The sequence below is a fragment of the Lynx canadensis genome, chromosome B2, assembly GCF_007474595.2.
Source record: "Lynx canadensis isolate LIC74 chromosome B2, mLynCan4.pri.v2, whole genome shotgun sequence".
Lineage (NCBI taxonomy): Eukaryota > Metazoa > Chordata > Mammalia > Carnivora > Felidae > Lynx > Lynx canadensis.
The window spans coordinates 30,015,461-30,027,576 of record NC_044307.1 but is presented as its reverse complement, the minus strand read 5'-3'; the positions used below and the strand labels follow the sequence as shown (position 1 = coordinate 30,027,576).

Here is a 12,116-nt window from a genome sequence, read left to right as displayed (position 1 = left end):
GTGTAACAGTGAAGTCAAGGAGGTCCTCCCTCTACTGGTGAATACTGAATGTGACTCATGTGTGTGTCAAGTACATATGGAGGCTATTATTCCCCTTTTCCTCTTGTCAGCCATCCATCAGAATGTTCAAATTTCATAGTGTTTTTGGTGGAATTAAACATGAACACCTCAACTGAATAATGCATTATTTTTTACTTAAATCACACTTCCAAACTGATCCCAAGCTGTGGGTTTGCCTCTTGGGGTCAATGCACAGTGGCATCAATGAATTAATGGGGCTTTAATGACCTGCATGAGCTGGCTAGTCATGTAAGCCACCACTTGTTAAAGATTTCAACAGGAACTTAATCCTTAGGTCAGTATGGCCAAAAAGGACCAGCCCTTTCCCATTCAGCAGAAGTCAAACATTGAAGGCTTAGGTTTTTAACCAAAAGTCAGTAAGAGCAAACCACAAGGCTGGTGTGGAGTCTTCTTATCTTCCCTGTAGAAGCAATGGCAGAGGCATAAAAATACATAGAGACCCCATTTTGAGAGCTCTTATCAATTGTCTCTCTGATATTTTGTAGCCCATGTTCATAAAACCTACCCAAACCTGGTTTTAAAAAATCTTTTGCAGAATTTCAGAGTGGGTAGCAATCAACACAAAATAATATCATTTTTGAGATGAGTGGGCCATTCAGAATGTTTCTATTTCCTTCTCTCCTCTTACCACCAATTTCTTGTCTTTTTATGAAAATTTCCAAATTTTTACATCTATCTTTACTTAATGGTTTATACCTTGCTCTAGCTCTCACCATACCTTACTATATTTGTATTTTTATGTTCTTCCTTCTGTCTGCTTTATTTTCCTCCATACTCTTTTCTCCTACCCTCTTTCTCTCCTTCTCCCTCTGTCTCTAACAACTTCCTCTCTCCCTTAGTTCTGTCCTTATTTTTTATGTTACCTGCTCCTCTCCTTTCTCTCCATCTCTGTCTCTCTCTGTATCTTTCCAAAGCTCTATGTAGGTTTCCTCACCTCTGACAATTTATCATGCCTCAACTCATGCCCACATCCTCCTCCTTAATACCCTCGTTCCCATGTCTTTCACATTCCTGGGCGGATAGTCACCACAAAGAAGTTGAGTCCAACAAAGAATGCAACTGCCACTGTGGTGGCAGCCAGGGAAATAAGGATGATTCTGATAGGTGTCAGCAATCCAGTGGGGTTCACTGAGGTTACTGAATCTGTTCCCTCAGGATGAGTGTCTGGATGTTTAGTGGTGTAGAGCTTGCTGCTCCCAGGCCTGAAGAAATGTAGTCCTCAGGTATATCCAGGTGTTTAGTGGTGTAGTCTTCGGTGATGCCCGGGCCCTCAATGACATGATCCTCACAGGTCACCAGGTCATCAGTGATATATTCCTCTGTGGTCCCTGGGTCTGCAGTGAAGTACTCCTTGGTGGACCCCAGGTCTGTAGTGAAATAGCACTTGGTGGCCCTCAGGTCTTTATTGAAATAGTCATCTGTGGTCCGCAGATCTACAGTGCTATAGTCCTTGGTGGTCCTCGGGTCTGCAGTCAGTGGTCCCTGGACCTGTAGTGGTGTAGTTCTCTGTGGTCTCTGGATCTACAGTGCCATAGTTCTCAGTGGTCCCTGGATCTATAGTGGTATAGTCCTCAGTGGTCCCTAGGTCTAATGGTAGAGTCCTCGGTGGTCTCTGAATCTACACTAGTCGAGTCCTGGGTGGCCCTCAGATCTACAGTGGTATAGCCCTTGGTGGTCTTTGGATCTACAATGGTATAGTCCTCAGTGGTCCCCAGGTCTAATGGTAGAGTCCTCGGTGTTCCCTGGGTCTACAGTGGGAGGGTCCTTGGTGATCCCCAGATCTACAGTGGTAGAGTCCTGGGTGGCCCCTGCATCTACAGAGGTGTAGTCCTCAGGGGTCACCACGTGTTCAGTAGTGTAGTCCTCAATGGTCCTCAGGTCATCACTGGTATATTTTTCTTTTGTCTGTGAGTCATCAGGGCTACCCACTGGGTCCTTAGTAGAAACATTTTGGCTTGTTCCTACTAAAAAATAATCTCTTTTAAGTGAATCTTTGATGGCCTGTCATCATCTGCTCAGCTTAATGTTTTTAATAGTTATCCTCCCATTTATATAACTGGTCCCCCCATATAATGTGGTTGGACTTATTCGAGTTAAGGATCATTTGGTATTTTGGATTTAATTCTGATAAAACATATTCCACAAGGCTTCCTCTTGTTTTATAATATGGAGTATCCAGAGCTAAGTCATAACCTTACAAGGTCTGCTCACCAGCTTTTGATTTTACTTTTTGCAGTTCTGGTCTCTTTCTGTGGAATAGTAAACCCGATTCTGCCTTAAGGTCACTCTTCCCTTGCACTCTTGCCCCCGGGGATAGTAGTTCAGCAAATTAGGTATTCTTACTCTGTGTTTGTATGTGTATGTGTATGTGTATGTGTATGTGTATGTGTATGTGAACTCTCATTCAGTTCTGTCTGGGGCTCTGGTAAACAAATGAGGCGGGACCTGTGATTCATACTAGAGATTAAATTCAGGTCATGGCTTGGTGTGTGATTTCTAAATCAGTTCCTGGTTCTGTTCTGATGCTGAAGTGGAAAGATTGGAGGCAGGTAAGATTCAAGGTTGCTTGGGTTGCATGAATCATGAGGGATGTGTGAGCTGATTGAGGTTGACAGCTGCACTGAGCTGGGTATAAGTAGAAGGAAGACATGAAGCATCTGCACCTCCCACTGCCCCCACCTGCAGGGAATCAGAACTGGGAGTATTTATTCTTATGAATAAATGCAGCCTACATGGCATTACTTTTGGAGTTTTGGGTCTTTCTGTCCAAAAGAATTCCTCCCTATCTGCTGCTGATTCCCCAAATTCCTCTAATAAGGCTCAAATCCTTTATTTCTAAGGAGAATTGAAACAGAGAAACTTAAATAAAGTGTAAGTAATCAAAAGTAGACCATTTCCTTGAAAGAGGATGTGAGAAAGAGAATTAACAGGTCCCTGGGAGCCCTGCTTACCTGTGACAGGAGGTTGGGGGCAGATAGCAGGGTCCAGAACTTCCCAAGGTTCATTTACTTATTCCATAGCTTTGCTCACGACTGGCCCTGCCTGAGTCCCAGGATCTTTCTTCTCCATGGATCCCAACCCTTGTTTCTGCAGGCCCTGAGGAGCCTTTGCATCTTCTTCAAAGTTAATTCACTCACCCAATTCTGAAACCCCAAGTAGAAGCAGGAGTAGCAGGAGAAGGGATGTGGCAGAGCAGTTTCTTCTTTTCATCTCGAGAGAAACCACAAGGGCTGGAAGCATTTTTTCCTCCCTCCTTCCTTCTACTCTCTCTCTCTCTCTTTCCTTCTCCTTAAGCCCACAGTGGCTGTGGAATTTAAATGTGCTGCTGCCAAGGGAATCCAGTACTCCTCTGTCTTCTTGCAGGGAGGAGCAGCCTGCTCCATTACTCTCTGTCAGTCAAGCTCTGATATTCTGAAGTGGCAGGGAAGAAGAGAGATGTCGCTGGTGCAAAGGGGCTCTTGGCTCTGGCCCAGAGCCCAGAGTTCAACAGTAATGATATCAAGCTTATCAGCATGGGTGGCATCACTTTCTGATGTAGAGCCCTGGATGAAAGCTGTTCTCCACACAGTGTCTCAGCCCTCAGAGAGGGGTGAGGATTTCCCTTCCACAGGTGGGAGTGGTAAGGTCAAGGTGGACAAGGAAAGTATAAGCTAGGCCTCTCTTGGGGGGATAGTGCATGGTACGAGAAGAACTAGATGTCAGAGGGTGTAGAGCACCTTGGTCCTTAACAGAAAGGAGTGACATTGATGAGGGGGATGTAAACACCTGATCTCACTGTCTTAAAACCACTCTCTTCTCTCAGTCATCACACAGATCCTTTTCACTGGCTTGTCTGCAGCCCACAGATGCTGGGCTCCTGGTTCCTACTGCTTCAGTGCCCTCATGCTATCAAGAGATTGCCTCAATTACTAGATGAAATTAGCTCACCTCCAAAGGTTCCTTCGGGCCTGGAATGAGAATGCTCATATTCCTTCCTTCTCTGACCTGTATCCAAGATTCCACGTGGTACTCACTCATCACCTTTCCTTAGGCTCCTTCCTACAATCTGTGATAGTTTCTCTCTTTCTTTGTTTTTCATGCAGAGCAATGGTCGCACATTTTATAGAATGCCCCATGATTCTGGTTTGTCTGATTTTTTTTTTAATGTTTATTTATTTTTGAGGAAAAGAGAGCACAAGTGGGGGAGGGGCAGAGTAAGGGGGTACAGAGGATCGTAAGTGGGCTCTGTGCTGAGAGCAGACAACCCAATGCAGGGCTCAAACCCAGAACCATGAGATCATGACCTGAACTAAAGTTGGATGCTTGACTGACTAACCCAGATGCCTCAGTTTGTCTGATTTCTTATCATTTATTTGATATCCTATGATTAAATTGGTGTTATGAATTATTGGGAGGTATACCACAAAGGTGCTGTGCCCTTCTTGGTGCCTTGTATCAGGGAGATCATGATATCAATGTGACTTATTACTGGTGATGTTAACATTGAACACTGTTAAGGTGGTGCCTGACAGGATCCCCACTGTAAATTTACTATTTTTCCCTTTGTAATCACTAAATATTTGGGGGGAGATGTTTTGAGACTATGCAAATATTCTTTTTTTTTTTTTTTTAATTTTTTTTAACGTTTATTTATTTTTGAGACAGAGAGAGACAGAGCATGAACAGGGGAGGGTCAGAAAGACAGGGAGGCACAGAATCCGAAGCAGGCTCCAGGCTCTGAGCAGTCAGCCCAGAGCCCGACGCGGGGCTGGAACTCACGGACCGTGAGATCGTGACCTGAGCCGAAGTCGGACGCTTAACCGACTGAGCCACCCAGGCGCCCCTCTTTTTTTTTTTTTAAGTAGGCTCTATGCCCAACGTGGGGCTCAAACTCATGACCCTGAGGTCAAGAGTTGCATATTCTACTGACTGAGCTAACCAGCGCCCTCTTTTAAAGTATTTTCTTACATCCTGTCATCACAAAATGCTCCATGATTATTTTGAATTTTTTTTAACGTTTATTTATTTTGAGACAGAGAGAGACAGAGCATGAGCGGGGGAGGGTCAGAGAGAGGGAGACACAGAATCTGAAACAGGCTCCAGGCTCTGAGCTGTCAGCACAGAGCCCGACGACGCGGGGCTCGAACTCACGAACTGCGAGATCATGAACTCACGAACTGCGAGATCATGACCTGAGCCGAAGTCCGCGGCTTAACCGACTGAGCCACCCAGGCGCCCCAACTCCATGCTTATTTTGTATATTCTCTGCCCAGGCCCTGGAATCAGCCATTTCTCCATGCAACTCTGGTTCTGTTTATTAGGGAAAAATATTTAGAAACCAAGATCTGGGCACTAGGTGTGTCCATTGTTAATTAGGAATTGCTGCTTCTTGTCTGTCACAGTAGAGCCAGGAAATAAATAAATAAATAAACAAATAAATAAATGCTAACTCATACGCAAACACATACCTGTATTTATTTCTGTATTATCTATCTGCAAATATATTAAACACAAACATGAGTCCAGTTTGATACCTTTAGCTCCAGGGCGCCTGGGTGGCTCAGTCAATTAAGATACATCTAGCTCCAGTCTAGTAACACACAGTTCATTCTACCCTCTCCCCTTCCGCTATTTGTAATTTCTTTCTCTGACATTGCTTGCAATATTTACAATATTTATTGTAAATAAATACAATATTTATTGTAAAAAAATATGTATTTTTTTTTAATATTTTATTTTTAGGGGTGCCTGGGTGGCTCAGTCGGATGAGCATCTGACTTTGGCTCAGGTCATGATCTCATCGTTTGTGGGTTCAAGCCCTGTGTCGGGCTTTGTCTCCCTGTCTCTCTGCCCCTCCCCCGTCTCTGTTTCTCTAACTCTCTCAAGAATAAACAATAAACGTTAAAATTTTTTTAAATATTTTATTTTTAAATAATGTATACACCCGACATGGTGCTCAAACTCACAACCTCAAACTCACAACTCACAATGCTTTACTGACTGAGCCAGCCAGGTGTCCCTACAATATTTCTAGTACTTATTTATTCATCCCTATTAAACAGATAGTAGTTTTGGAATTGCTAATCCACACCCATGTGAGAAGACAAATTTGTCAACTAGAGTACTGTATTTGTGCACAATTCTTTGTGTCTTTAGTCTAACAGTCAAAACACTGTTTTTCAAAGTTACTGAGGTCAGCTCCTTCCCTATCTCATTCGATACGGTTATGTGGTTCATTTGTCAGAGTCTGCATTCCACCTCTCCCCCTCCACCCTGCTTGATTTGCTAAATTTCCACACAGTAAAATTTACTCTTTGTAGGGTACAATTATATGGATTTTGATAAATTATAGAGTCATGTCTTCACCACTCTGAAATATTTCCTCACCCCACCGCCCAAACCCTTCCTATGCTGTTCCTTAACAGTCAACCCTACCTCAATTACCTTGACTCCCAGATTTTGGCAAAACAGACCTGGTTTCTGTCCCTATAATTTTGCTATTTCCAGAAAGTTGTATGAATGAAATTATATAGTCTGTAGCCTTATTGGTTTTACCATAATCTATATATTATACATGGAAATAATGTTTGCAATTATTCATTAGTCAAGAATAAACTATTTTGTTTTTTTTAATGTTCATTCATTTTTGAGAGACAGAGAGAGACAGAGGATGAGCAGGGAAGGGGCAGAGAGAGGGAGACACAGAATCTGAAGCAGGCTCCAGACTCTGAGCTGTCAGCACAGAGCCTGACTCCAGGCTTGAACTCCTAAACCGTGAGATCATGACCTGAGCTGAAGTCAGATGCTCAACTGACGGAGCCACCCAGGCACCCCAAGAATAAACTATTTTCTTGCATATGTTCTTGAATATAGTGTTTTATATGAAGATTTTTATAAATAAATATATCTTCTTGAGTATATAGTAAAACCTTGGATTGCAAGTAATTTGTTCTGTGAGTGTTCCACAAGATGAGCAAATATTTCTAATAAATTTTAACTTGATAAACAAGTGACATCTTGCAATATGAGTAGTATGTAACACTGAATGTTACATGAAAACAACTGAGTCAATGATTCTTGAAATTTGCTTTGATATACAAGATACAGATGCTTTGGATTACAAGCATGTTTCCAGAACAAATTATGCTCACAAACCAAGGTTTTATTGTATTCTTGTCTATAAAACATGTCATAAGCAATAAGATATTCTTCAGTCTCCCCTCTGCCTGTCCCCTAGTCCAGGCTCTAGCTACAGCAGGTGGGAGACATGTTGATTTTTGTTTAAAGACAATTAAAAAATTCAAAGAATTAATCATTTGATAAATTAATTTTAAGAAAATTGCCTACAGCTGTTAGAAGAGGACCTCCCTGAAACAGGACTTCTAAAAAAAAGTCACTATGGGCTCTGGAGAAGGGGATTTTTAAAAAACTGCTAGGCAGAAACCTCTTGAAATCCACTTTTCTTCTTGATTCCTATTTCCAGTTGTGCTCTTGGATTTGTTTGTTTCTTTGCTGGGACATTACAAGAGCTTTTGAATTTCAGTCCCTACTGGATTCCAGCCTCTATTTTCTACTCACTCAGGCAGAATGTTCTTGTTTGGAAAAAATATTTAATCCCACACCTTAAAACAATCTGTTGGCTTCCTGGTGTTACAGAAGGAAATCTCACTACCTTGGTGTGGCATCCAAAACCACATAGTTAATTCTCTGGCCTCATTTCCCTGTGCTGTCCTACCTAGTCCCACAGTTCTTTTGACCATTCACTAGCAGTGCCACACCTCGTCTTGCACAAGGTGATTGCTTGATATTTCTCCTTTTCCTCCTTATAAATGCCTGCCAGCTCTTTATGATCTGAATCAAAGTCATTTATGTGAGTCAGTCCCTCTTCCCTTGGTCAAGTTCCATGTTTTTTCTTGGAGTACCTTAATTAATAGTACTTGATGCATTGGCCTAAACTTATGTCTACAAGTGTGTCCTCTTTATCAAATTGTGACCTACACATTCATCCTTGTCTCCCCAACTTCTCTAGACCTGGCACTCAGCACATGCTGAGTAAATATGGTGAATGAATGAATGAATGAAGAAATGAATGAGAAATGTGATAATTACTTTAAGACAAAGGACTGGGGACTATTAAAACTGAAGAGATAACTAGTTAGAAACTTCGGGTATAAGACCACTACATAGTAAAATTATATAGTATAATTTATTTTAAGAATTGTGTAGCATTAAACTGTTATGTGGTAAAAAACACAACCCTAACTACCATATAGTTTTGTTTAGGTAAAATTTACAGACCGTGAAATGCACATATCTTAAGTACTCAGATGAGTTTTGATAGATATATTTACATGTGTAACCAAAAGACCAACCAAGATATAAAACATTTCTATCACCCAGAAATTTTCCCTTTATAAAAATTCTCACCTCCATGGGAAATCAGTGATCTAATCTCTGTCACTATAGGTTAGTTCTGTTTATTCTTGAAATTGAAAGAAATGTAATCAAACAATAGGTATTCTTTTGCATTTGGCTTCTATACAGCATTTTAAAACTATTTTGTTAATAGTGTTATAAAATGTACATAAACAGCTTTGGTCCTGTTAAAAAGGCTCTGGCAAAGATCCAGACTTTGAGAATGATAGAGGCTGAAGAGACTTAGGGTTAAGACATAAGGTTAAGTTAAGGTGAGTGATTCATTTGCTGCCAGGAAGGTTAGTGGAATGTGTGTGAGGAGCAAGTTGCACCAGAAGCCTTAACAAGGCGGTGGCCTTCAGCAAGAGCATGGTGTTAATACACAAGCTTTGTGTCTCTGCTTTGAGGCCTGGTTTTGCAGGAGATGCTGCAGGGGATGGTTTGCAGGGGAGGCTGGTTTTGCAGCTCCTGGCAGGGCAGGCTGGGCCCATCCTTGCAGAAACTGGGAGCATGGTCTCCTTGTCTGGTAGCCCTCTTGAGGCTGGCAGCTCATAGGAGAGAAAGGTGGCCACTCAAACCTGTCTTTTCAGTAAAGAGTCCAAGCCCATAGCATATATGAACAGTCAATGTGGCCATTCCTGGGATTAGCCCCATTAACTGTTAAGTCTTTATCTCACAGCAACCCCAACACTTCACACTCTAGGCTCACACAGAGACCATCTCTTCATTGTGCAACATAAATCTGTGAAGTCCAACACTTGCCTTCCCTCATTTTTCCTGATTCAATTCTTCCATCAACCTAGAGGCCTTAAAGGAATGCGGACAAGACAGGGAAGAAAATGGGGCAGCTATAAGGTCTCTGGATTTCACTCTAGGGATTTAAAAGCTGAGAGGATACAGGAAAGAGTGGTCTTTGGGATACAGGGAACTTCTACTCACAGCAATATATAAACACTAACACATACTGTTTGGCTATCACATGTATTTGACACATTAATTTAATAATTCAGTTACAACTACAGCCTCATTTTCATGGTCTGGAAAAAGTGAGAGGGAGGAGTGTTAGAGCTGGGAGGAGCAGCCATGGGGGCATATAGGACATAAGTCAGACCCTCCAGTCATCCAGGTCAGCTCTCTCTCTCTCCCGCTGAGGTGATGCTTCTGCCTTCAGCGCTATTCAGGGCCACTTGTGTCTCTCAGTCAGTCAGCTACATGGCTGCAGGGGGAGACTGGTCTCCACTGGACTCAATCACAGACCCATGATGGACTCCATAAAAGCTGTAAGATGTGGACCAAGGTTGGAACCATAGGAGTAGTAGAGATCTGTGTTGAAAAGGTTTCTTAGGCGTAGAAAGTTTCTCCAGAAAACAAAAGGATGAATCATTTCTGAGTTATGCCCCCTCTTCCAGTGTTCTCCAGTCCCAAGCATCCTCCTCCCTGCCAGCACTACTCCCCATTGCTCTTTTTGACTCCACCTTTCTCTCATCTCCTCTGAATATGTCTTAGCTTTTCTAACCATCTGTCTTGCTGGTTCTAACCTGCTGTTTCTAAGTCTTGTTTTCTATCTACTGATTTCCCACTCCCTAATATCCCTACAGTGACCCTGCTCTCTTTACTATATTTCCTTCCTCACTTTCCTGCTCTCTTTTTCTCAGAAAAAGAGGTTCCTGTACTTCAGGCACTCACAAAGCAGAAGAGGAGCCCAGTGAAGAGGATCACAGCCATTCCAATGGAGGCCAGGGTGATTAGGGAAATTTCCCATGGCCTGAAGTATCTGTTAGGATTTTCCTCATTCTCTGGAGTGGCAGTGCTTGTGCTGGTGACATTAGAGGCCATAGGTATTATTTTAGTTCCACTGGATAGTGTGGTTGTTCCAAGGTGGGTAGTTATGATGATCCCACTGGGTGGTGTGGTTGTTCCAGGGTAGGTGGTTGTGATGGTCCCGCTCGATGGTGTGGTTGTTCCAGGGTGAGTGGTTGTGATGGTCCCTCTGGGTGGTGCAGTTGTTCCGGGGTGGGTGGTTGTGATGGTCCTGCTGGATGGTGTGGTTGATACAGGGTAGGTCGTTGTAGCATTAACATTGAAAGTTACAGCTTATTAAGAAAGGATGGCATGTTAATTCCTTTGGAAACCTTGGTTCTTCAACTACTACTACTACTGATAATTATAATAACTATCATTATTGAGTGGTCACTATGTTTCAGGCATTGTTTTAGGTGCCATGTATGAATTAGTATTTCAAATCCTCACACTACGACCATGATATAGAGACTGTTATTACTCACATTTTATGGCTAGGGAAATTGAGGTTTAGAGAAGTTAAGCAATTGGTCCCAGGTTATGTAGCTAGCAGATCATGGAACTGGGATTTATTTATGCATAAATGCCCAACGTGCATGCCCAATGTGGGACTTGAACTCACAATCCTGAGATCAAGAGTTGCATGCTCCACTGACTGAGCCAGCCAGCCACCCTAGACAGGGATTTAAACCACAGCAGTCTGACACAGAGCCAGTTCTTAGCCCATATACTATTCCACATCCTAGGTAGGACTGTGTATACATATTAAGTCTCCAAATAGAATTATACCTTTTTTCTATGGGAAAGGTAATCAACGGGAATCAGTTTGGGAAAGGACAGTGATGGACATTTTACTACTATCAGGTAATTTTTATGCACACAAAATTTTGGGACCACCAGTTAAGGGATCCAAATGGCCTTGGTACTTAGTCTATCAAAGAACTAGCCACATGTAGCTCAAATAGATAATCTGTGATTCAAGGAAGGGACTAAACCTTCTTGGTTAGTGAGTTAGAGTTAATGTGAAGCCATACTTTTTCCCTTTATCTCATGACTACCTTCTACCCCCTGATTTTCCATCCCAATAACAACTTGACCTCCCATATGTCTATATATCCATGGTTCATTAATGGCCCTGTTCTTCCACTGGGATTTAGATTTTCTTCCCCTCACCCTACCCGTGTGTGTGTGTGTGTGTGTGTGTGTTGTCTGGACTAATGTAAGGATTGCAAATTTAGATTTGGGGGAAGAATCCAAAAGCCTGTGTTAATGCCTCTAAGTGGGTTAGGGTTAGAGTTCATGGAGAAACTGAGAAATTGAGATGAATAGCTGGTTTCTGAGAGGGAGTAGATTTATTTTGTGTTATTCAGGGGCATAAAACAAATGAGTCAAAGACAGGATGGAGGAAACTCTAGAAAAAGTTAAAGCCATGCAAGTGTGGAACAGCATTGCTCCTGACATATTCAACTAGAGGCTTGGTGACTAGTGTCAGAGATATTGGAGATGGATCCCTGCCTACTGTAGGTGGTCAGAGAGTAACTTTAAGATCTCTGCCAACTCTAATATGTCTCCATTTGATATTGATTTAGGAAAGGGGAAATAGGCCAGATTTCTGGGCAGAAGAGCTGCTACTGGAAACAGAATGGAGAATAAATGCTGGGGTGAATTGGAGAGAATAGAGCAAGATAATGGCCCTAATCCTTTTTTGGAAAGTGGGAACTAACAGGACAGAGTGTGCATCCCAGGGGTTGTCAAAAATTTCCTTAAACTGTACTTAAACTCCAAGAACATCCTTTTTTAAACAAAATAACTCACCATTTCCTATAAGTAGAAGAAGGTGA

The 12,116-nt window shown here is 42.3% G+C and overlaps 1 protein-coding gene across 1 annotated transcript; it reads right to left on the bottom strand.

Moving 5' to 3' along the window:
• Window positions 1-1,215: 1,215 nt before the first annotated feature.
• LOC115514886 (protein PBMUCL2-like) lies at window positions 1,216-3,291 on the bottom strand. Its single transcript, XM_030317053.1, is given in 5 exon segments — window positions 1,216-1,578; window positions 1,580-1,674; window positions 1,803-2,042; window positions 3,091-3,156; window positions 3,159-3,291. Coding segments are annotated over 5 exon segments (897 nt in total).
• Between the last annotated feature and the right edge of the window lie 8,825 nt (window positions 3,292-12,116).